The sequence below is a fragment of the Nicotiana attenuata genome, unplaced genomic scaffold (genome assembly GCF_001879085.1).
Source record: "Nicotiana attenuata strain UT unplaced genomic scaffold, NIATTr2, whole genome shotgun sequence".
Lineage (NCBI taxonomy): Eukaryota > Viridiplantae > Streptophyta > Magnoliopsida > Solanales > Solanaceae > Nicotiana > Nicotiana attenuata.
In genome coordinates, this window is record NW_017670422.1 from 393,904 (window position 1) to 419,938 (window position 26,035).

General features: G+C 37.1%; 3 protein-coding genes across 3 annotated transcripts; 2 read left to right on the plus strand and 1 right to left on the minus strand.

Moving 5' to 3' along the window:
- The first annotated feature begins 1,023 nt into the window (after nucleotides 1-1,023).
- LOC109239204 (splicing factor 3B subunit 6-like protein) lies at nucleotides 1,024-2,353 on the plus strand. Its single transcript, XM_019405726.1, has 2 exons — nucleotides 1,024-1,348; nucleotides 2,008-2,353. The coding sequence occupies exons 1-2, from the start codon at nucleotides 1,095-1,097 to the stop codon at nucleotides 2,126-2,128; spliced, it is 375 nt and encodes a 124-aa protein (XP_019261271.1). The 5' UTR covers nucleotides 1,024-1,094; the 3' UTR covers nucleotides 2,129-2,353.
- Nucleotides 2,354-3,727: 1,374 nt separating this feature from the next.
- LOC109239202 lies at nucleotides 3,728-5,781 on the plus strand. The gene is made up of 3 exons (XM_019405724.1): nucleotides 3,728-3,889; nucleotides 4,692-4,775; nucleotides 5,692-5,781. Exons 1-3 carry the CDS (start codon nucleotides 3,728-3,730, stop codon nucleotides 5,779-5,781), a joined length of 336 nt encoding a protein of 111 aa, XP_019261269.1.
- An 851-nt stretch (nucleotides 5,782-6,632) lies between these two features.
- LOC109239210 (26S proteasome non-ATPase regulatory subunit 7 homolog A) lies at nucleotides 6,633-12,874 on the minus strand. The gene is made up of 10 exons (XM_019405738.1): nucleotides 12,553-12,874; nucleotides 10,778-10,870; nucleotides 10,598-10,679; nucleotides 8,956-9,052; nucleotides 8,773-8,848; nucleotides 8,531-8,589; nucleotides 8,297-8,419; nucleotides 7,636-7,693; nucleotides 7,450-7,535; nucleotides 6,633-7,066 (listed from the first exon to the last, which is right to left on the minus strand). Exons 1-10 carry the CDS (start codon nucleotides 12,737-12,739, stop codon nucleotides 6,995-6,997), a joined length of 933 nt encoding a protein of 310 aa, XP_019261283.1. The 5' UTR covers nucleotides 12,740-12,874; the 3' UTR covers nucleotides 6,633-6,994.
- Nucleotides 12,875-26,035: the final 13,161 nt, after the last annotated feature.

The following is a 26,035-nucleotide window of genomic DNA, read 5'->3' on the forward strand; positions in this document are numbered from 1 at the left end:
TTCTCAGGATCGTTGCCTTCGGATTCAACTATCTTCTGTCTCTCTCCACGTGTCACTTCCTCATGCGATCATAATATAAACATATTTTACCCTATATAAAATACGACAGATAATTTGAGACGGAGGAAGTAATTATTTACGTACATATAGTCTTTTAATTTTTCTTTCACTATTTCTATTAAACTTAACCTAATAATCAGAATTTAATAATGTTTGACGGAGTCCAAAAATATTCACTTTTATAACATGAGGGAAGTGCACAGTTAGCCATTAATTAGAGATGTCTTTACTCTTTAACCACAGTTTAAAATGTATTTACTCTTTACTCATATCCTTAACTTCACATATGTGCAGTGTAAATGTTAAGGACATGGCGTCCTTAACTTCATGTGTACAGTGTAAATGTTAAGGCCATAATGTCCTTAACTTCATGTGTACAGTGTAAATGTTAAGGACATAATGTCCTTAACTTGTATTTGCACCTTCTGTTGTTAAACTTTAGGACCTCATGTCCGTAACTTCATATGTGTAGTGTAAATGTTAAGTTCATAGTGTCTTTAACTTTACGAGTGTTGTGTAAATATTAAGGACATGGTGTCCTTAACTTCATGAATGCTGTGTAAATATTAAGGACAAAGTGTCATGTCATGTCCTTAACTTCATATGTGCAGTATAAATATTAAGGACATGGCATCCTTAACTTCATGTGCAGTGTAAATGTTAAGGACACCATGTCCTTAATATTTACACAACACTCATGAATAAAGGGTAAAAATATTTTTTTGTATTAGTTTTAATAGAGTAGTGGCTATTTTTGCTCAACATTAAAAATACTAAATAAAAACTAAATACCATAGTAAAAGTGGCTATCTCACGCCATTTCTACTTTATAACATATTAAAAGACCTGAATTGCTTAGAAATATGTTTAAGGGACTATTTTAGACCTACTCCATACTTTATGGACGTTTTTGCCATTTTCTCCTTTTCCTTACAAAAACCAAATTAAAAGTCGAGTGACCTGAAATATAACCCCCATATAAATCTAGGTAAACGCCTAAAAAGCTAAAATTCTCGATTTTTCTCCGGCGAAAAATGGCGGCGATAAGTCTCAGAAAGGGAAATACCCGGCTACCCCCGGAGGTGAACAGGGTGCTATATGTTCGGAACCTTCCGTTCAACATAACGAGCGAGGAGATGTACGATATATTCGGCAAGTACGGTGCTATTAGGCAGATTCGCATCGGCACAAACAAGGATACCCGTGGTACTGCTTTCATCGTCTACGAGGATATTTATGATGCTAAAACCGCCGTCGACCACCTCTCCGGCTTCAATGTCGCTAATCGGTAAAAACCTCTTCTTCTCTATCTCACTTGTGTTAATTTTATTTGCTTCAATGTGATTGGATGACTGTCACTTAGGGTTTTTTCCCGCTGTCTCACTTATCTTATATCCTTTTTTTTGGTCCCATGTCAGACATCGCTGGTTTATTTTAAAATAAAGTTTGCACTAGTAATTTTTCTATAATTATAACTATCTAAATTGTGTATGTGGAATTCATAGTTAGAAAAAGTGTTTGACAGTTACAACTACTAGGCGAACTAGTTGGAGTCTGCTATATGAATACTAATTTCCATTGTGCTCAATTTTGACTAGTTTTATTCCAATAATCAGTAAATTGGCTTTCAATACTAGCTAGGATCAGTCATATGAATGTGTATTCATTCTTGCTACCATCAATGGTGAGATGGATAATAGATTTCACCCTGAACCGGAGTTCTTCGAGCCCTAGGGATGGAGAAACTAGTGGTAGGTAGTGCTTACCCCTTTAGTGGGCCCTACAGACGCAAATATGGATTAGTCAGGCTAGTGCTTTTGGATACTAGATGGTTATACTTGGACTTCTTTTTCAAGAAAATTAGGGCTTCTTTAACACTAGAGTTTCTCTTTTTTTCTACCGACATACTTATCTTGATGTATATTTGGTATTTTTGTTATTGTGCAGATACTTGATAGTTCTATATTACCAGCAAGCGAAGATGAGCAAGAAATTTGACCAGAAGAAGAAGGAGGAAGAGTTACAGAAGCTTCAGGAGAAGTATGGTGTTTCCACCAAAGATAAGTGATAGAGAAACTTATATTACCCTTTTCTTTCCTTCATTATGTAAATTGAGTCAAGTCGTAGTAAGGAAGACATCACCTTTCTTGACCAAGGCGCCCTGGCCCCTGAAATATGAGAAAGAGTAGCTTGTACTGCTGTATCTTTTAGGAAGTTTGTAACGAATAATATTTGAGATGATTGAATGTTGTTGGATGTTTCTACCTATATCATTTTTTTTCCTTCTTCCCTCTGTGCTGGAGTTACCTTAACATTGTGTGATAAGTGCATTTACTATGTGGTTTCTTTTCTGTATGTGATGCTATGTTCATGCTCTCTTCTACATATATTCATTGTTAAAAGACATTTTTGGGTTGCTTCTAAGATGCAGCATGTTATGGACCTGGAGATCAAGAGGAGTAGGAGGAAGAGGGCGGGGTGCAGGCAACCTAAGATCAAGTGGGGTAACTTGACCAAGGACAAAGCTCAGGAGTTAGGGGAGAAGTTGTTGGCTATGAGGGCCTGGATGAGTATGGGGGACACGTCTAGTATGTGGTCCATGACTGCGGATTGCATTATGGTAGCTGCTAGAGAGGTCTTAGGGGGTCACGAAGGGTTCTCCTGGGGTCATAAAGGGGACTGGTGGTGGAATGGAGAGGTTCAAGGTAAAGTGGAAGCTGAGAAAGCTGCTTATTTGAAGCTAGTAGAGAGTACAAACGAGGAGGAAAAAAGGACTTATCAGGAGTCTTACATAAAGGCAAAGAAGGAGGCAAAGTTAGCAGTTACGACGGCTAAGAACGCAGCATTTGCTCGTTTGTACGAGGAGCTCGAGGGCAAAGGTGGGTACAAGAGGTTGTACCGGTTGGCGAAGGTGAGGGAGAGGAAAGCCCGTGACTTAGACCAAGTCAAGTGCATCAAGGACGAGGCACTCATTAGGAGAAGATGGCAGACATACTTCCATAAACTGTTGAATGAGGAGGGGGTAGATGCATTGTGTTGGGTGAGTTGGAGCACTCCGAGAATCGGCGGGATTTTGGGTACTGTAGGCGGATTACAGTAGAGGAGGTGAAAGGAGCGATGCGTAAGATGTGCAGGGGCAGAGCAGCGGGGCCAGACGAAATTTCGGTGGAATTCTGGAAGAGCGCGGGGCGGGCAGGTTTGGAGTGGCTCACTAGGCTGTTTAATGTTATTTCGAAAAATGGAGGTGCAGTACAATGGTTCCGCTTTAGAAGAACAAGGGTGATATCCAAAATTGCAACAATTATAGGGGTATCAAGTTATTGAGTCACACTATGAAGGTTTGGGAGAGAGTGGTGGAGGCCAAGGTGAGGAGGTGCGTGTCTATTTTCGAGAATCAGTTTGGATTCATGTCGGGGCGTTCGACTACGGAAGCGATTCATCTGGTAAAGAGATTAGTGGAGCAGTACAGGGAAAGGAAGAAGGATTTATATATGGTGTTTATTGACCTTGAGAAGGTATACGATAAAGTTCCGAGGGAGGTCCTGTGGAGGTGTTTGGAGGTTAGCGGCGTTCTGGTAGCGTACATTAGGGTGATTAAGGATATGTATGATGATGCTAAGACTCGGGTGAGGACTGTGGGTGGTGACTCGGACCATTTCCTGTGGTGATGGGGTTGCACCAGGGATTGGCTCTTAGCCCATTTTTGTTTGACTTGGCGATGGATGTACTGTCTCGTCACATCCAAGGTGAGGTGCCTTGGTGCATGCTATTTGCTGATGATATAGTGTTGATAGACGAGATGCGTAGCGAAGTTAACGCGAGGTTGGAGGTTTGGAGACAGACCTTGGAGTCTAAAGGTTTCAAACTGAGTAGAACCAATACAGAATACTTGGAGTGCAAATTCAGTGAGACCCATGATGCAAACGTAGAGGTTAAGCTTGTTGCTCAAGTTATCTCCAAGACAGCGAGTTTTAAGTATCTCGGGTCTATTATCCAGGGTAACGGGGAGATTGATGAAGATGTCACACATCGCATCGGAGCGGGGTGGATGAAGTGGAGGCTCGCTTCCGGTGTTCTATGTGATAAGAATGTGCCCTTAAGACTTAAGGGTAAGTTTTATAGAGTGGTGGTTAGACCCGCTATGTCGTATGGGGCTGAGTGTTGGCCAGTCAAGAACTCCCACGTGCAGAAGATGAGAGTAGCAGAGATGAGGATGTTGAGATGGATGTGTGGGTGTACCAGGCGAGATAGGATTAGGAATGAAGCTATCCGGGACAGAGTGGGGGTAGCCTCCGTGGAGGACAAGATGCGGGAGTCACGGCTGAGATGGTTCGGACATGTTAGGAGAAGAAGCATTGATGCCCCTGTCAGGAGGTGTGAGAGGTTGGCCATGGAGAGTTTGAGGAGGGGTCGAGGTAGGCCTAAGAAGTACTGGGGAGAAAGTGATTAGGCAGGACATGGCGCTGCTTCAGCTCACTGAGGACATGACACTTGATAGGAGGGTGTGGAGGTCGAGGATTAAGGTAGAAGATTAGTAGGTAGTTTATAATGTTCACCGATAGGCTTTGTAGCATGCATTTCCCTTCATATTCTTTGATTTTTATTACGGTATATGCTTTTGTTCGCCTCAGGTATTGTACTCCGTGTTGCTATTATTGGATACTGTTTTCCTTCCTTGCTTCCCTCTTCTTCTTCTTGCCCCTCCTGAGCCGATGGTTTATTGGAAACAGCCTCTCTACCTGCATTAGGTAGGGGTAAGGTCTGCGTACAGACTACCCTTCCAGACCCCTCATGTTGGGATCAAACTGGGTCAGTTGTTGTTGTTGTTCTAAGATGCATCATATGAGTGCTTGTGAATGATGGTCTTGCCCTACAAATTTAATACCGGTAACCTTTTTAGTATTTTGCTGATAGCCTGATCTTCTATTTCGATAACAGTGTAGATCGTATAGATATACCTACATATCTAGATATCTTGCTCCATTAATAGCTGATGCAAGGGGATTGTTAGACAATTCAAATACAATAGCAGAATGTCGGTCTTTGAGAATAAAGTGGGTCTAGAAAGAGTGGGATGGATACAAACGAGTTATATGTCAACCGCTTAATTAGTTTGAGGTATTTAATTGATTGGTGCAAGATGAGCATGATCACTCAAAAGTTATAAAGTCAGAGGTAAGAGGCTGAATTTGGTAATGTAAGGAGTAATTGGATCAATGGATGGATAAGAAAGTTAATTTCCAGATTAAACATGGTCAATGAAGGCGTATTATTGAGGCTGCAAGCTAAGTAAGTTAGTAATTGAATTGAATCTAGAGATGAGAATGCAATTCTTCAGTTTCAACTTCTATACTCCTTTAATACCTGTGATATTTAGTTTTTTTTGTTATAACCTTTTGGGGGATGAGGAGTGCTACCAGCATAGTAATGAATTCGTTACAAGAGAGCTACAACAGCCAGAATTTGCAGGTAGCATTGACCACAAAATTTGGATTTTGGAGCATATACTTAAGGATGATTAAGATGCGAAACGCACAGATGAGCGCACACGTTGGGTGAGGGTTTGATTCTGAGTAAAGGAGCTCGCTTTGCCTATTAAAAGTAGGTTACTCGTCTTTGTTTTTGTTGCAGTTTTTCTCATCTATCACGTTCTGTTCGAAAATTGAAAATTCACCAGGAAAGCATCGGCCTATGTCCAAGATGATCTTGTGCTACAACTAGCCAATTTAGGAGTCTTAGACGTATTAACAGTGGATTTTTATGCAGTCATCAATTCTCTTGAGTCACTAACAATGTCAATTGAGGAGTCTTAGATATATTAGCACTGATTTTTAATGCAGTCATCAATTCTTTTTAGAGGTCACAATTGCCGACCGTACAAATATTAAAGACAAATAAAGCTTTTTTTATTTAGGCTGTGGGCGTAAAGTAACAATAATATACCCAGTATAATCTCACAAGTGGGTTCTGGGGAGGGTAGTCTACGCAGACCTTACCTCTACCTCATGAAGATAGAGAGGCTTTTTCCGAAGACCCTGAGCTCAAGGATGCTATGGGCATAAAGCAACACAAAAACAATCCGTAACAAAGATCAATCATACCATGTGTAATGATCTCTCCATTCACGATGGTTAATAAAAAGGATAAAAAGCTCCATTTCTACAAAAAGCCCCACACCTAAGTTGTTCCATAGCTTTTGGTTCACTACGGAAATACAAGCAGAAGAACGTCTACAACATATGCTTACTCTTTCCAAACCTCAGTCTGCAATATACGCTCGCTCCAATACCTCAGAGATAAAGGTAGGCAGTATAAAAAGCCTTACTAAAGGTCCGAAATGGTGAATTGAGGTCAAATAGGCCTATGATTTGTAGCCATTTAGCCAACTATCAAAATAAAGAGCTTGCATCTACTTCCCCAAGTGAAAAACATAATTTTATCGAACGAAAACTCTTCCTTTTTCGGGAAACAATATCTGGCAATCTTGGGGAGACTTGATACACGGAAGAACTTTCTATACATACAAGTAGCAAATAGGCATTTGCCACTCTAAACACCAAAACACCCGCTGAGAGAGTGCAATTAAGAAGTCACATTCATCTATTTTAGGTACTAAGCGATTAATTCATACACAACACAGCAACATGTACCTTCTTGTTGAGCCTGTTTTTTAACTGAATTTAGAAAAAGAAATAAGGGACGAAGTTTGATCAATTAATACAAAGAAAAATATATATTCTGTCAGTCGATCTAAATCCCACTGGACAAGAACTTCTAAAATCTGGAGGAACAATACCAACGGAAGACATGCTAAAACATAAGAGATTTCCTCCACGTGCAAGATTGTCACAAGGCAGATTCAGGTTCCAATTGCAACAAGCTGCAAGTGTTGTGCAGTGAATGACCAAAAGGGGGAAGAAGGGGGACTGAGTGCTTAGCTTCCAGCTGCAGTTGGCACTGCAAGAGGCTTTGAATCCTCAGCCTTTTCATGTTCCTTGTTAAGCATCTGAAACGGATACCACAAGCCTCAGTTACTATAGAAAATAGATAAAGCACTTGATGTGCAATATAATACGCTCTAAAATGTAGCAGGAAACAACATCAACATTCTAGGTATAAACGGACAATAGCAGAAGCTACGACTCAGTGAAAGCTCAGTGAAAGATTTGACAGTTGCATCCGTTTCTAACCATATGCTTGGTTGTTGTGGAAACTAAAAGCCGTGCCACTGACAAACTGAACTAGTCGCTGGAACTCTCTCTCTCTCTCTCTCTTTTTATTTATTTATAAGTCATAAACACTCATTTAGATCAGTGTTAGTCTTTGCACAACAGATTTTTTTCTAAAAATGATGACAAACAAACAAGTGAACTACAGATTAAAATGTACCTTGTTGTTGATCAAGTTATGGAGAGCAATTACACTTCGGATAAGTGAAGATAGGTATATGACCAACATCATATCATTCGTTTTCACTGCAAGAAGGAATTGAATGGAAACTCAAAAGGTCAAAAGACAACATAACGTGGTAGAGATTCTGTTGTTGAAACAAAGATGGCATTCCAGCTAATTTACCTGAAAATGCTTTAACTAATTCAGCAACATTTAGATTTGGCAGTAGGTTGAAGACATCCTGCAAGAAGTTTTTTCAAGTTCAACATGTTAGCATCTTGGAATTGGATGGAGAGTTGATTAAAAATCAGACTATCTGCACCACAATAAAACGAACAAAACATTGGCAGCAGCTGCCGGATCAACAGATAGAAACACTTTCGTTTAAGTGCAGAACAAGAGTCACTTCAGCGCTTTATGTTAAAATTCATGTGGTAGTAATAGACTCGATCTAATATTACAATTGGTGCCTAAAGTAATAAAGTTATTTCCAACATATTACTAAAAGAAAAATCACCATAGAATGATTCGGGAAGATTGCAACAAGCAATCGCCGTCTGTCAACCAAACTGCCATGCAGAAAATTCTTTAAAGAAAACCTGTAGCCAAGGACAAGATATTCCTAAAATCTAGCAGCTTAATTTGTTTAAATAAGGTCCTTAAGCATTGAAAACTGTATTTTAAAAACAGAGAAAGCTGCTTGAACTAGACCTACAAATTCATTAAACTTTTTACAAAAAAAATTCCTTACCAACATCAACAACCTTAGAAAAATAGAAATCAGCAACTAAAAGACTGACTATGACGTCAGAAAAAGAGAAGGAAAGTTTATAGCAATGGTAACCTGCAAATGGTATAGAATCTCATGGTTCAAAGGAAGCTTCCCATCAATGACAAGATCTAGATAACTTCGTATCTCTTGAAGTCGAGCATCCAATCCCTTCAAAGCTGCTAATTTCCCAGTTACCTGGATTGGAAGTGTTCAAAGTTCTTATTGCCCTCTACTTGTTAAGAAGCCAAACTTATCATTGTCTATTTTTTTAATGTAAAAAGGTCATAAGAAGGTTCAGAAATAAACCTCAGTTGCAAGAGTACTGATTGTAGTATCTTTCACATCCCTTAGCAAGTGCTCAACACCTGTCAATTAGAATACATGGTAAGTAAATTCTTAATGCATATACGCATGTAAATGTCACTTGCAATGGAGAAGATTGGGAAACTACTTACAAAATCAAGAAAAAGAATAGAAGCTTTAAGTTAAAATTTTACAAGTAAAACAATAGTAAATTACAGAACAAAAAGACAAGCTTGAAGTTGTACCGATTTCTTCAACTTCGTGAGCAGCAATTTCTGAAGGTACGTGCACAAACACCTTCTGGCTTTTTTGAGTTGCATTCTGCAAATTTACCCGTCCAGCACATCAAGCTCATAGCACACAGTTTATGAATGTCAACAAGCACCAAACCCTCGTAGAAATGATCAACTGCTAATCTAAGTCGTTACCTCTTTAACTTCCTCAACTGCATAGTATGCCTTAGTTGGTATTCCTAGCTCCTTGGGCTGGACGTCAATTATAACCAAGACTGGAGTGGGAACATAGCTGCAATAACACCAGCAATAATAAGCAGCACATTTGGGTTATAGCACAAAAGATACAATGCTTAAGACATCGTTGCCACAAGTCAAAGAAGTTTACTCTCTTGAACAAATAAAGAGGAGCAATTTTAAGCAACTTTCTAATTTGTACCCCGTAATTTACATTATTTACCCAATCATATATATATATATATATATATATATATATGCTTACACTGTAGTCTGTATCTCATGGCTAGTTCAGTTTAGGCTGGTTTTGAAAGGTTTAACAGTCAGCATAGCTGGACTTTTGGCTTCTTTGGCTTGGGCAGGTCGATTTAGCAATGTTCTTGCTAGCCCTTAAGACTAGCTTGTTCAGAGAAAAGCAATCCAGGAGACAAGAAACAATTTTTCCTAGGATGACCAGCATAAAACTTGGTAGGCCACCTGCTCATTAAGGTGCATCAGCGCAGAGCAGGGCTTATAGCAGGTGAAAAAGTGAGCAAAACGAGGATGAAATTTTTTTGTGAAAATTCATACAGAAATCACATGGCCTTAACAGAAAAGACACATTGAATAGAACCTAAAGAGAACGGGAAACCTATTCTTCATAAGATGTACAGAATTTATTGACTTTAGCACTGAGAAGTCTATGTTACTACCGCCTTCAGTAACCCATAAAGCTTTCTGGCTCTTACTATTTGTTCCTCCAGCAGTTCAGCTTAGAGAAAAATAATGGAACTTTTCTGAAAATTGAAATATCACAACATGGCAAGTAGCCAAAGACTTTTTGAAGACTTAGATAAGGTGTGAAAAATAAAATAAAAATTAAAAAAAGGATGTGAGGCACTGATATAGTTCAGGAGGGCTTTTAAAAAATTGCAGATGGAATGGTACTCCCCACATACCCACCTTCATATATTGGGAAACCTTTCTCAGCAATAGATAAAATATCCCATTGGAGACATCTACCCAACTTTTGCATATAAGTTGCTTCCAAATTTGTAGCAAATGGGAAAGAACAATCCATAACTCCCACATAGTTGTTTTGAGTTTGGCACCATCAAGGCGATTTAATTCCATGAAACTCGACTTGAAAAAAAAATTGTTTAGAGTTGAAAGTACCTTATCCCCCAAAAAGGAGTTTTGAGTTGAAAGTTTTGTATATCCATGAAGATGCTATTTAAATTGCCTTAAGGGGGTTGGGAAGTCAACAAGGAAAGTTGTTCAATCAAGTGACTAGTACAAGATCAACAGGGAGGTAAACTAGTTTGACTTGTGCATTTCAACCATTTCCTGTGACATTGACTTTTTGCTTGCAAGTCTATTAATTTGTTTTTCTTTTTAGGTATACCCCTCACTTGTGTAGTAAGCAGTTCTGTCCCCAATTTCTCTTTTTGTAGTTTCCCGTTCCCTCAAATAGATTCATTTGATAAGTAAAGCTTGTAGCTTGAAAAAAGCATCCAGGCATAATCGATCACGACAGATTCTCATGTTGACAAACTAAAGATCAAATAATTCTCAAAGAAACTAAAGGTCAAATAGGATAAAAAAAAGGTAATGTCCTTACTCATTGAAAAGCCCATGGATGTTCAGGTCATTTTCCCTAAGTTTTGGACCAGTGCTATACCAGCCAACAACATGCTCCTTGGCTGAAACAATTAAGTCAAAAATAGTATGAACCTTACAGGTGATAATACTTCTAAATAAAATCATGAATTGAAAACCACGTCGTACAGAATAAACATACCATTTATCCTACGGAACATGGAAAACATTGATTCATGATAGTTATGGTCAAGAAACCAGATACTCGGGTCCCTGTCATCCTCTTCAAAGGGCACTGCATGCAACAACAAAAGATGTTGGGTAAAATCACAACGGTCTAATAGATATAGGCTGGACCGCTCTTGATTTAGGCAGAAGAAAACATGGAAAAGGGTAAAGTATTCCAGCGGAATGAAGCCATCTAAAGAAGGTTATTCATTTGAACCTCAAGATATTGCATTGGTTTCACAATTATAACGGCATTCCACGAAGTATGAGTTTATATAGACCGTCTAACTGATACTGTATCTCCACAGGAAAGCTAGATGCCAGTCTTCACCCTCAAAATTCAGCAATGAACTTAACTGTGTCAGTTACCAAAGTATATTTAGAATTTTCTTATTTTCATTCACTTCAGTAAAAATAATTTTGAGGAGTTGATAGGATAAGCCGTATTCTATATTTCCCCAAGCCAACATAAATTTCCTTACTTTTCTAGAATAAAATTTACAATATAAAGCCAATTAATCACACATTTTAAAAGCCTTTTATCATGAGTATTCTGTCCTTCCTTGACAAGCTTAGCAAAGAGGCAAGAACATTTTACAATAAAGCGACAAATCTAAGCTTCTTGATGAAGCAATAATTTTATTAATGATGGGGAAAAACCTCATATACAAGCAGTACACCAAAACAGTAGAAAACCTACACAGAAATATGATTCTCTACTAAAGAAGAATAAAGCGACAAATCTAAGTAATTACCAGAACAAAGAATACACCAATTCCTCCTTCCAGAAATGTAGCATAATTCATGTGAAACATTAAAACTGAAAAGAAGCCACTTTACATTACTTCTAGCTTCTCTTTCCCATTCTAGACAACCAAAAAGCTAATTGCTTTTCCAAGCTCCAGCCAAGACCTCCCAACAGACAGAAAAACAGATCCGCTCTTCAAAAAACCATATATTTCTCTAAATTGTAAGCATACATCTAACGTCAAGTCAACATTGACCACCAAACAAAAGCCTCCTGGCTCTAGGGCCAACTCAACTATATTTAACTCCACTTCAGTTTATTTCCTTGATGTATTCACCCAAAGTAACTAGGCAGATTGAGTTTCATGTTACAATTTCCCGGTGATTAGGTAGTTATTTTTATTATTACGATGGTGTACCAGCTAGCATGCATCTCCTCTACTTCCACAACATAGCTGCTACCTCTACCAGCATAGGCACTAAGTAACTCTACCACCAAGGCCTAGGCAAATGGGAAAAAATCACTAGTGTTTTTCGCCTCCGCTAGTATTTGAACTTGAGACCTCATATTTCTATTCACCCTCTTCAATGACCACTAGGTCACACCCTTGGATGCACGATCAAGTACTTATACCTAATTCAAGGCAAGAACTTTACCCTTTTTCTTTCCTTTTTCTTTTTCCGGGCAATACCCATTTTCTTTAACTTAGCTCAGAAAAAAGCCTAAACTAACTATCTTTCAATTCCATCCAAATACAAGGCAAGAACAGAAATGACACAGAGAGCCACACACAAAAACAACAATAAACCCCATCAAGCAAAACTTAATCCCATAAATAAAGGCAAACTAATTTTTATTTCACAATTTAGCTTGACCTTACTTTTATTTCACTAACTTAAATCATATGAAACCTAAAAAACTTTTATTTCAGTAATTAAAAAACACAACTGAAAAACTTAAAATTCCATAAAAGGGCAAAAGTGAATATATAGATCTGAGACCTGCATAGCTATTGGTAACATCAACGGTGCCTTTGAAAGAAGTCCCAAGCAAAACCCCAACAACACGTTTCCTGGTGTCTCTCGCAACTCTATTGTAGTGGTCGACGATGCTCAAAAGTACCAGCGGATGTACTATCACTTTCTCAATCGCCCGAGCTGATATTTGCTGCGACTTGATTACGTCCATTATTGCTTGCTTCTTTCGAAATCTGAAGCGGAAAAACTCAAACTTCTTCTCCAAGGGAAACAGAAAGAGAAAATCAACCGGCAGCTCTAAAGTTCCCTTCCTCTGTGTGTATATAAAACCTCTTTTGCCAAACAGACCTTTAATATGTTTGTTTTTCTATTGATTTTGAACTTCGTAATGGATGGGCTTAGGCCCATTTTTTGGCCTAAGTTGGACTAAGGCCCTAAACCATAGTGAAACTGGGCCGGCCAGCTCAGGTTTCTTATTGTTGCGAGTGAATAGCCACTTAGAGGGTAAAAATTGCACGGGGCGCCCTATTTGGTCGCCCCCATTTAACCTATACCCATTTTTTTTAAAGTTTTAACTTGTACCCACTTTTTAAACAACTCAACCCTCTTTCTCCTCCTCCTTCTCCTCCTTCGTTTTCTTCTTCTTCTTCGTCTTCTTCTTCTTTCTTCTGCTGCTGTTGGTGCTGCTATGAAACTTCATTTCATGGGATGATTGCCATAAGTATGTTTATTAGATTATTTAAAAACAAATTATAAATAATTACGTAAGTTAGTAGACAATAGTTTGTGAATATTTCCACGTACGGGAAGTTTAAGGTCACACTTAGTGATTCTTTTCATGATAATTTTGTTCTTTTCACGTTTATTTATTTCCAAAACTTTATGATTTAGATACTAATGGCAATCTGATTATTTTATAGTAGTCTGATTATAACAAAACTAATGAAAAAGCTTATCCAGGACAAAAAAACTTCAGCTTATTTAGTACTGAAGTTTTTATAAATGAACTAAATAACTTCAGCATCTTCTGTTGAAGTGTTTGAAAAAGCTTTATGACAAAACTAATGAATCCAGGACAAAAAAACTTCAGCTTATTTAGTGCTGAAGTTTTTACAAATGAACTAAATTACTTTAGCATCTTCTGCTGAAGTTTTTGAAAAAGCTTTATGACAAAACTAATGAATCCAGGACAAAAAAAACTTCAGCTCATTTAGTGCTGAAATTTTTACAAATGAACTAAATAACTTCAGCATCTTCTGCTGAAGTTCGTATTGCCTTTGCTACTTCAGGCCCGTCTACTAGAATGTTGAAGTTTTGCGTGATTGCCTTTGCTACTTTAGCCCCGTATGCTGAAGTTACGCGAAAAAGTTGCTACGCTTGCAATTTTTTTTGCAAAGCGGGCACAAGTTAAAACGTGACGCAAAAAGCGGGTATAGATGCAAATGTCCCTGCGTTTACGGTGAAATTAAAAAATAGCCACAATTTTAAAAGTAATCAAAATTTAGCCATTTTTATGTAAAGATAAATCTCAACGAAAACACTATTCAAAATCTGGAAAATATTTCAGCATAATATATAGGAGTTCTAGTATAATACTAGAGTTCCAGCATAATATACTGGAGTTTCAGTATAATATACTGGTCCAGCATAATATGCTGAAAGTTCATACACAGGTACTCCAATCTCCAGTATATTATGCTGGAATTTCCGTGTGTTGGAGTTCTAGCATAATATGCTGGACGTTCATACACAAGTGCAGTGACGTACGGAGGATTTTCATAAGCGGTGTCACGATTTTAAACAGTAAACAAATAATAATTCACTATAACAACATATTAAAAAATATAATTTGAATTATTTTTATAAAACACAACACAAATTTTGTAACGACCCGGTCGTTCGTTCTGAGAGTTATAGCTCCTATTTTCCCCATCTATGCTTATTTATGTGTTGTCCAGTTGTGTTGAGTTGAATATCGAGTTGGTAGATTTGGGTTCGGAGTAGTTTTGGAGTGAAATGAACACTTTGTTTCTTAGTTAGAAAGCTAAGTTAGAAAAGTCAACCTGAAGTTGACTTATGAGTAATCAAATTCGGATTTGGATTTTTATGATTCGATTAGATTCTTTGGGTGATTTTAGACTTAGGAGTGTGTCCGGAATGTAATTTGGAGGTCCATGGTAGAATGAGGCTTGAATTGACAAAAGTTGGAAGTTTAGAAGTTCTTAGGCTTGAATTCGAGGTTGATTTGGTGTTTTGGTGTTGTTTTGGGTGTTCCGGAGGTTCGACTAAGTTCGGGTAGTGATATATGACTTGTTGGAATTGTTGGTTGAGGTCCTGAGGGCCTCGGGTGAGTTTTGGATAGGTTTGGGTTGTGTTGCGCTCGTTTTTCTTATGTTTCGACGTCGTTTCTTCAAGCATAAATGATATCATATTGAACAAATGAGCTCTGATTTCTTTTTTGATTGAAGCATTAGATCCGTATCGTAATTACGGACCCGTAAAAAAAAAAATCATCGAATTTAGACATCGTATGAGGATTTTATGGTCATTTTACTAAGAATTAGGTTGCCAGATTTTTCATATAAATTACGAAATTGCCACTGACGGCGTATTTAAAAATTTGCACTATTTGCAAATATTATAACCAACATTTTCATTATAAGGTCAAATTGAGTGATTCAAAAACCTAACTTGACTATAATTTCACAAGGAATCCATTGGAGGCATAAAAAGTTGGTTTCGGGATCGTTTGGCACGAGAAACGAGGTAGAATAGCTGGCAAAAAAATATATATATAACTAGAGTTTGTTCATTCGGTCATATTTTGAGTTGGGGGCTCGGATTTTGGCGATTTTGGAGGCGATTTTGACCATATGGATTGGGATAAGTGTTCTCTACTCGGTTTTGATTATATTTCATGAACATATTCGTTTTTGGAATTTGATTGATGATTTCAAAGTGAAATTGAGGGAGTTAGGGCTTGAGTTTTGGAGAGTTTTAGGTAGGGATTTGAGGGACCAAACAGAGTCCAATTTAGATAAATTTTATATGGTTAGACTCGGGAGAGGACGAGGGTTTTGATTCTGCTATTTTTTACTAAATTCGAGACGTGTACCCGGGGGCCGGATTTTGGCAAATTTTTCGGATTTTTGGCCTATTTTTGTAGTTTTTATTGTGGAATTCGATTCTCTAGCCATGTTGATAATATTATTCTGATTATGGTTAGATTCGGAGCTTTTGAAGANTTGAACAAGCTTTATGACAAAACTAATGAATCCAGGACAAAAAAACTTCAGCTTATTTAGTGCTGAAGTTTTTACAAATGAACTAAATAACTTCAGCATCTTCTGTTGAAGTTTTTGAACAAGCTTTATGACAAAACTAATGAATCCAGGACAAAAAAACTTCAGCTTATTTAGTGCTGAAGTTTTTACAAATGAACTAAATAACTTCAGCATCTTCTGCTGAAAATTTTGAAAAAGCTTATCCAGGACAAAAAAACTTCAGCCTATTTAGTGCTGAAGTTTTTATAAATGAACTAAATAACTTCAGCATCTTCTGCTGAAGTTTTTGAAAAAGCTTAATGACAAAACTAGTGAATCCCGGACAAAAAAAACTTCAGCTTATTTAGTGCAATTATAAGCAAAAACTTCAGCAAATAGAGAACAAAACTTTAGCTGCTATGCTTAAGTTCAGAGTTACAAACAAAAACTTCAGGAAATAGAGAACAAAACTTCAGCTACTATGCTTAAGTTCAGCAATTACAAACAAAAACTCCAGCACACTTGGTTCAGTATACTTGCTACTTTAGGCCCGTCTACTAGAATGCTGAAGTTTTGCATGATTGTCTTTGCTACTTCAGCCCCGTATGCAGAAGTTACGCGAAAAAGTGGGTACGCTTGTAATTTTTTTTGCAAAATGAGCACAAGTTAAAATGTGACCAAAAAAGCGGGTATAGATGCAAATCTCCCACTTAGAGGACCAGTTAAAATGGGTGATTTGCACAAACAGGATCATTTGGTGCCACCGATGAATTTTGACCCCGTTAAAAGCATTTTTGAGAGAATAGCCTCGTGTCAGAATTTTAAAGTACACTCGTCACAATTTCTTGTCTTATGGAGTTGATCAAAATCTCTAACCAATTATTATAACTAGCCATAAATTCTTACCATCGTTGTAATTGATTTGCAAAAAACTAGCAATCATCATAATTGGCTATTAAATTTGACCATCATCATAACTGATTTGTATGAATTCTGACAATTATAATTAGCTATAAGCTGACCATCATCATAACTGGTTTGCAACAATCGTTGCGATCGTCGTATTGGCTATAAATTCTAATCATCCTCATAACTGATTTTCAAAAATCCTGATAAATCGTCATAGTTAGCCATAAATTCTGACCACCGCCATAATTGTCGTGCAAAAAATTACCATCATGTTTTGCTTTAAAGTCGATCCAGACCAATACAAATTACTCCAAGTTTGATATACAACCTTCTAATATCAATTTCAATGATTTTCAATGGTTAGATTCAACTTAAACCTTCAAAATTAATACACCTTCTTGGTCATATTGAACAAGCTTTTTTCAAGCTGAAACAAAAACCAACAAATGGTATTTTTTTACTTTTTTCCGACCAAACCAATTCAAATCATTAAAGATAGATAATATAAGTACTGAAGTTTTAACTTTTTATACTATGTATTTTAATATTTCCTCCATCCCAATTTATGTGAACCTATTTGATTGGGCACGGAGTTTAAGAAAAAATGAAGACTTTTGGAATTTGTGATCCTAAACAAGTTAAAAGGGGGCCAGAGTATTTGTGTGGTTATAAAAGCTTCTCATTAAGGGTAGAATTGCAAGTTTAAACTAAATGGTTACCAAATTTAGAAAGGGGTCATTCTTTTTGGAACGGACCAAAAAGGAAATAGGTTCACTATTTACCTCGAAAATACGAGTAACAATTAAATTTGATTGGTGGTTTTAAAGATATGTGATTTAGGTCAATACTGATTAATAATCAAGAAATAAGAAGTAGAAATAAAAGGAATAAGATAATCAAACCAATGTTACTCAGCAGTGGTGACCTCGAGACGAACTAAGAGCAATAAAGTAAGAACGATAAATGTAAAGAACAATTCTGATGAATAGTAAGAGAGAAAAGTATGATACTATATTCTTGCCAACGATGAGATGATGTTACAAATGATTGGGGTCCCCTTTATATAATAGAGGAACCCTAAATAAGGTATATTTCTATTTACAGTAAAGAATATTCTTAATACAACTGTCTAACCGCCTAGTACGGAATCGTACAATCTTATCCCGGGATTTGCGCAATGATCTTGGGGACATGGCAGGAATCTAGCTCATTCTGTTACAAATCATCAACGGTACAATTTCGGGATCGAGCATACTCGGCCTCGGTGTGCATCGTCCTTCAATCTTCGGGCATTGCACTATGTCCTCGAGCTCGGATCTGGTCCCTCGAGCTCGAACTCGACCTTGCCTGAACTCAGGCTCAAGATGACCCCTCGAGCCTATAGATCGGAGGCATACGATTTTGGCCGTATACAGATAGTCCCCGCGTTTCTTAGAGTAGGGCGATAAGAAACGAATTGAGTCCTTGATCCTTACCCCGATTTGTTACGACATCATCATCGTGGCGTAAGCGATTGAGGAAACAAAAGTTCGGAAGCTAGCCTTTTCCGAGGGCGATTCCGAGAGCTCTAGCGAGTCCGGCGGTGGGGAAGATTCTGAGGGTGAAGACGCTTCTGCCGATAAAGATCGCGTTGCTTAGGTTTCGTGTTCTTCATGATTCTTCGCTTTTGAGGCTGATTGGCCCTTATGAGGCACTCTTGATCGTGACCTATGGCCCTTGTAAATAGGTTTATACAAAACTTTTATCCTTCCATGGCTCTAGAATCTGTTACCCTTTTGTGCGGGTCAGAGTGTCTTAGCATAAAATTCCCTTTGAGTGTCCTCAGTTTTGAGATGGTAATGACCGATAATAAGTACAGCCCTCGACCGTTTCTGATCAAAGGACCCCGAATGATCATTTGAACTTGAGTTTGAGTAGATCTTAGGCCAAACAGTAGATGAGGTTTGGGCTTGATGGTTGAGTGAGTATATGCTCGGTCTTGAAATGAAAAATAGCCCTCAAGCTTTATAGTCGAGTGAGGATTTGCTCGAACTCGAAGTAAAGTTAGCCCTTAGGTTTCACAGATAGTCCTCGAGTAAGGTTTTTGTCGAACTCGGGTAGCCCTTGGGCCTAGTAGTCGAGTGAGCGTTTGCTCGAACTCGAAATAAAGTTAGCCCTTAGGCTTTATAGATAGTCCCCGAGTAAGAGTTTTGTCAAACTCGGGTAGCCCTTAGGCTTTTTTATATTGGCCCTTAGGCTCTTTCGTATTGGCCCTTAGGCTCTTTGGATCGGCCCTTAGGCTCTTTGAATTGGGCCAATCGGCCTCTAATAATGGCTATAATTTTTTCCTCTTTTCGGTTAAAATACTTAGTGAAAATTTTTCTATGCCTTAGCATGTGTTTCTTGTACGCGTTGGGTTTTTCGAAGGCTCGGCCGATCGGAACCTTATTTGTAATTCGTTTGTGTAACGACAATCGAATACCTCTTAAGGCTTTTTCGAAGTCTAATGTTATTGAAGCCTTTAACTTATTCGAGGGCTGATTTTATCGAAGCCCTTTATCATTTGCTTTTGCCGAAGGTAGCCTGATTTAACCGGGTTTTTTTTCAAAGTGTTTGAAGGCCTTTATTTTATGGCGGAAGTCAGACGTCTCCGAGCCGCATTATTTCGGCCGTAGCCTTTTTATATGACCGTAGTCCTGGCCGTAGCCTTCGGGTATGTCTGTTGGACTTGTTTCCCGATAACATTTCGAACTTGTTCGGAATGTTAGCCCCCGAGTGTGATGGCCTTGGCCTGTATATCGGGGATGCCTCTTTGAGGTCTTATTATTTCGAACTCAGATAGCTCGAGTAAATAGTCATCGAGTGTTCGAGACATGCTTGCACTTGGGTTAAGATAGCCCTTAGGCTTTTATGATCGAGTGAGGATTTGTTCGAACTCGAAGTAAAGTTAGCCCGTAGGCTTCATAGACGGTCTCCGAGTGAGGATTTTCTCGAACTCGGGCTAAGGTAGCCCTTGGGCTTTCGTATTTGTCACGGATTTCGGATGTCTCCGATCCGCATTAGTTTGGTCGTAGCCTCTTTAGTTTGGAACTTGCCCTTTGGGCTGATCTTCCATTTTACTTCAAGCTTGCTCGAAGTGTCAGTCCCCGAGAGGGGTGGCCCACAAAATCGAAGATTGCCTTTAAGGTCTTATGGTCTCGGAATGTTAGTAGTTTGATTCCATTTGCTTTTTGGGACAGCGGCCCTCAAGCATGGTTCAGTTGTTCGAATTTTCGCCGCGATCGGCCCTTAAGCCTGTTTACACAATAGATCAAGAGTATAAAATATGAAAATTTAATAAGGCCAGGGGATATCGACAAGGAAAAGCACTTCTTTTGATAGATGATTTTACATGCGTGCATGCTTGATGTCTAGGGCTCGAGTAACCAATAGATGATGTTACAAATGATTGGGGTCCCCTTTATATAATAGAGGAACGCTAAATAAGGTATATTTCTATTTACAGTAAAGAATATCTTAATACAGTTGTCTAACCGCCTACTACGGAATCGTACAATCTTATCCTGGGATTTGCGCCATGATCTTGGGGATGTGGCAGGAATCTAGCTCATTCTGTTACAAATCCTCAACGGTACAATTTCGGGATCGAGCATACTCGGCCTCGGTGTACATCGTACTTCAATCTTCGGGCATTGCACTCTGTCCTCGAGCTCGGATCTGGTCCCTCGAGCTCGAACTCGACCTTGCCTGAATTCGGGCTCAAGATAACCCCTCGAGCCTATAAATCGGAAGCATACGATTCCGACCGTATACATTCACATATTTTAATTTTACCTTTGTGTGCATAATTTATTGGAAGAAAAAGAAGAAGAAGAAAAGGGAGAAAGGGGAAGAAGAAAATGCAGAAGGATAAAGCAGGAGAAGAAGAAAATATGACAGAAAGCTAAAACATCTAAGATTTTTTTAATGAGGTTAAAATATCAATGGTGGTGTTAAAAATGTTAACCAACGTACTTTGTTAAGTTAAAATTTATAAAGTATTTTAAGTTTAACTGAAGTTGAAAAATGCGAATCTAACTTCAACTGCAGTTATTCGGGTCTAAAGTTGAAACTTTACCAGGCCTAATGCGATGACTCGCCATGTCATCATGCCACATAGGCCCCATTTGACATATATTAATACCATGTGGAAGCTTACATAAGACGAAGGCTAGCATTTGTGAGAAGATTCTAGAGAAGTATGGACATTTCCTTAGGAAGACCCTAGATCCTTATGAATTTGCTAGGAAAGTCCTTGGAATCTTCTAGGCTTGTAGAGAATTCTAGAGAAAAGACTTACTTGTAAATATTAAGGACCTGTGTAATAATTAATATTTACACAGTAGCCCCTAGGAGACTAGTATATAAAGGGGGCCATTCATTTATAATTCACGAAGCAAACAATTCAAGTTCTCTCTAATACAAAGCTTCCTTTAACAATTCAGTTGTGTTCTTTCTACCATTCTCTTAGCGATCTTGAGTGCAATAAGGCTGACTTGGCATACCAAGAACGTGAGCAAGTTGTGCAAGATCGTGAGCAAGTTGTCAAGTGCCGCACGTGTACTTAGTTAACGACTAAGGACGTGGCAACGTGGTATCAGAGCAAAGATTGCAACTAAGGGAATGACGAACGACGGAGAAATTAACGTTGCCAACACCCAAGCCAACGTCATCCAGGATGCTGCTAGCAAGAGCGGCCGTAGCAAAAAGAGGAATGCCACCAACAAGTTCCAGGAGGTGCCACCCGAGGTTGTGTCAAACGAAGGGCTTACATCCCAAGAACCATCTGCCACTGAGGTGAGCGAGGATGAAGTGGAGGTCCTGCCCGAGGACGTCTCGCTCGGTAAAGAGTGGGTGATGAAGATGAACGCGAGGATGGATGCCGTAGAGATCTTTGGCCAACGCTTGAGGAAGGTGGAAGGTACCCTTAGCGTTCTTGAAGGGTACACTCTTGAAGAGATTGAGAGTATCCGAAATAATTTGGAGGGACGTGACACTAACTTCAAATCTTTAAAAGCTTGAAATTTGAACTTCAGACTGCAGACCTTTGTAGCCCGCTTCCAACTAGAGACCGTAAGGTTAAATTTAATTTTAAAAATTCCGAAATTTGAGCTTCAGAGCCGACGGTATAGGCTTAGCCGGCTTCCTATTGTTTTTATTATTGTAAATAAATATTAAAAAATAAATATTTTTATATTTAAATGTGATCATGTTATGTTCCTTTTAGAGATTCCTTCCTTCAACACAACAATGCTTTGGTTCCTTCTTGGCATATAGACAACAAACATGTATCTTTATATGATCAACCAAATACATTTCGGTAAATGGCTCCACATATAAACAAGTACGGATCATATACATGTCCTACATTGCTTGCTTACCAACAAAATTTTGTTAGAATAGTGACAAGATTTTTGATTTTGCTCCACGCAACTAGAATCATTCCAAGACTTGTGCTTGGGCAACACAGATACTTGAGGATTTTTCATTTAAAAAGATTGTAATTTATAGAGAAAATAATAAAAATGATCTTTATCTTTGAGAGACGGGACTAGGTATAAAATAATCTCCTAAATATACTTAGAGTAATTTCGGTCATTTAAATTTGTTAAACGAAAGTACATTTAATCTCTGTCAAATATTTAACAAGCGCTAATTGTTAGATTTAATGAACACTGCAAAAAAAATTAACCAAAAAAATGTTAGAAAAGTCTTGTCAAATCTAAGATCCTGTTTGGCCAAGCTTCTGTGAGGGCAAAAGTACTTTTTCTCCCAAAAAAAAAGTATTTTTTAAAAAATTTAAGCTGTTTGGCCAAGACAGAGAAGTACTTTTGGCCAGTAGCAAAAGCAGTTTTTCTGCTTTTGGGAAGAAGCAGAAAATTTTAGCTCCTCCCAAGAAGCAGAAGCAGAAGCAGAAAATTAATTTATTCAAGACAAAACTATCCTCACTATAAATTTATATTTTCCAATTATCCCTTATTGATTTAAGTTTTTTTTATTTTTGTTTTTAGTTTTTACCATTCTTTTAAAATTTAAATATATCATATACATAATCATATTGTAACTTTTCAAATTCTTTATTGACTTTTCTTGTTTTTATTTTTCTTTGTATAATGTCTTGTACCTTTCCAAATCTTCTTCTTCTTTTTCCACACTAAAGTAAATTATCTACAGCCTTTTTTGGATTATCAATTATCTTCTTACAAGTAATCATTTATAATTTCTTCTCTTATAGGCTATTAATTCCCGAATTTTTCAAACAGTTATCAAATCTAATTTGTGAAAATTACCTACAAATAGGTAATAAATCTATAATTGCATCGCATAATTTATATATTATTAAAAGAAGAAGAAAAATCCTCCACATTGAGCCAAGTGACAACCTCACAATAAGCCACTAGTTAGGTTAGGTAATAATTATTATTTTTTGAATTTAAATTATGCATTATTTGTTGTTAATAATTAGTTACTCTTTTTGAATTTGAATTTAAACATACTTAATTAATTTTTTTACAAAAATAATAATTTTTTATATATTTAAAATTATTTCTATTTTATTCTCAATGCCATCTTTCAAGTTTGACACTCAGAATCATCTTGTTACAACAAATAAATTATGCATTATTTGTTGTTAATAATTAGTTACTCTTTTTGAATTTGAATTCCGATCTTACTTAATTAATTTTTTTACAAAAATAATAATTTTTTATATATTTAAAATTATTTCTATTTTATTCTCAATGCCATCTTTCAAGTTTGACACTCAGAATCATCTTGTTACGGCTACCATAGCTATACAAAATTTCACCCGACGATATTCTTCTACCGATAAAGAATTCAACTATTATGCTAATAAAGACATTATTGCAGAGAGTGAGGAAGGAGATGGGTCTTCTGGTATTCCTTTAAAAATGCAAGGCAAGTCTTACTAATATGGAGGCGTTGTGTGATAGAATTAGAGATGAAATTATTGAGAAATGTTATCATGTGTGAGCGACTTTGCTTATTATTTCATGGTGGATATCCAATATATAGTAATTGGTGGAATATACTTCTAATTCATACTGAATGGTGTATTTTGATTATTCAAATCGTCATGTAAATAATAAATAATTATACTAGATAATATTATATGATTTGGTATAACTATATATGTTATATTGATTTAAATTTTTGATATGTATGTTTTATTTATATTTTATTTTTATTAAATAAAACAAAAAATAATAAAAGTCTCTTACAATAAATATTAAAGTTTATTTTTCTCTTTAAAATAATTATAAGACTTTGGTACTATCCTTTTTGATAATTTGAAAGTTAAAAGTACTTTTAGAAAGATCGGCCAAACACAATTTGTTTACCAAATATTGCAAAAAGTACTTCTTAAATGAATTGACCAAACACAAACTGTTTTTTTCCAAAAGTATTTTTGGATAAAGCACTTTTGGAAAAAAGTACTTTTCAAAATAAGCAGTTTTTTGCAGCTTGGTCAAACGGGCTCTAAGCTAGCTTTTGGAAATAGATTTGGTTGAAACTTGAAAAATGAGTTTTTGAATATGAGATGAAAAATAAATTTTGAAAATTGAAATTATGTTTGGACATACATTTTACTTGAAAAGAATTTGAAGTTTTGTGAGTAGAAAATTTAAAAACTACTCTAAAGTTGTTTTTGGGATTTGAAGATTTTCTTTACCAAATCTGTCCAAAAAATAGTTAAAATCCATAAACAAACATATGTTTGAAAATAAATTTAACAAAAAGTTCCCAAATTCCATGACCAAACGGTAGCTAAGAAATTGGAGTACCAAAAATTGTAGCTGACACCAGAAATTAACCCAAAAAGGTAGATATTGGACAAAGAAAACACACCAAACACCAGAATTAGACAACAAAAAAAAATAGTAAAAATTGGACCAAAAAACTGCAACAGCACTAAAAATAGACCAAAAGCAGCAGAAATTGAGAAACAATTGTACCTCCAAATGTGAGTTCCAATAACGGAGAAGGGTCAAAACTAGCCGCTATAGTTTGCTAAATGGTTCCATCTATCAGTCCAAAAAAATACACGACGTTAATTCTATTAACAAAATTACCCCCGCGACTAACGGCAAAACTGGTGGGCCTACATTTAATGACGTGTTATTTTTTTACTGGGCCACGTGGCAATCTCTGACTGGAACAAAAATGGATACCATTTCGACCCACTTAGCTGACCCGACCCAATGGCTTCCCATTTCTTCCGATCTTCTTCTTGATTTTCAAGATCTGACTGGAACAAAAATTCTGCCTATAAATTTATCTGGGATGACTTTGAGTTTTCAGTCTCAGACTGTGAAGCTTCAGAAATTCTCCTTAAAGCTGGATCAACTAAAACCATTGAAATACCTGCAGCAAAGGTAACTTTGAGAACGAAATCTTGGTTATATTGATATTTTGATCTTGCCCTTTTCATTATATGATGGTGGCTCTGAACTTTTTGGCACTTAAAATTCTATTAAAATTATGTCAGATGGGAAGTACATTTATCTGGGATGTTACCATTGTGGGAGGGGAAGCGAGCTATAAGGAGGAATTTGTGCCAGAGGATGAGAACTCTTACAGAATTATCATTCAGAAGGAGAAGAAGTTGAGCTCGCCAATTCGCAACACATTCAAGAACAATGAAGTTGGAAAAGTTGTGCTGACAATTAAGAACACTGCTAGCAAGAAGAAGAAGGCGTTTTACCGACACAAGATCAAGAAATCAGCAATTTGATATCACAAATTTCTGTTTTGAGTGAAGATGAAGATGGAGTTTTATTTCAGTTTTTTGTTCCCAGCAGTATAACCTTTTTTTTGTGGTTCATATACTTTATTATTCTTTTGGCCCTATATTCATAAATATTGTATATGTTGATTTATTCATTTTTCTCCCTATAAGGAACATGATCTCTGGATTTTTGAAAATCAAGAAGAAGATCGGAAAAAATGGGAAAGCCATTGGGTCGGGTCAGCTAAGTGGGTCGAAATGGTATCCATTTTCGTTCCAGTCAGAAATTGCCACGTGGCCCAGTAGAAAAATAACACGTCATTAAATGTAGGCACACCAGTTCTGTCGTTAGTCGCGGGGCTAATTTTGTTAATAGATTAACGTCGTGTGTTTTTTTGGACTGATAGATGGAAAGAGAGTATTTATAAATCATTTAGCAAACGATAGGGGTAGTTTTGGCCCTTTTCCGTTCCAATAATTTTCTTTTTGAGTATAACAACTGGAGTTTATTAAATACTATTTGACAGAGATTATTTTTAGCAAATTTGAAAAATTATAACTGCTTCGA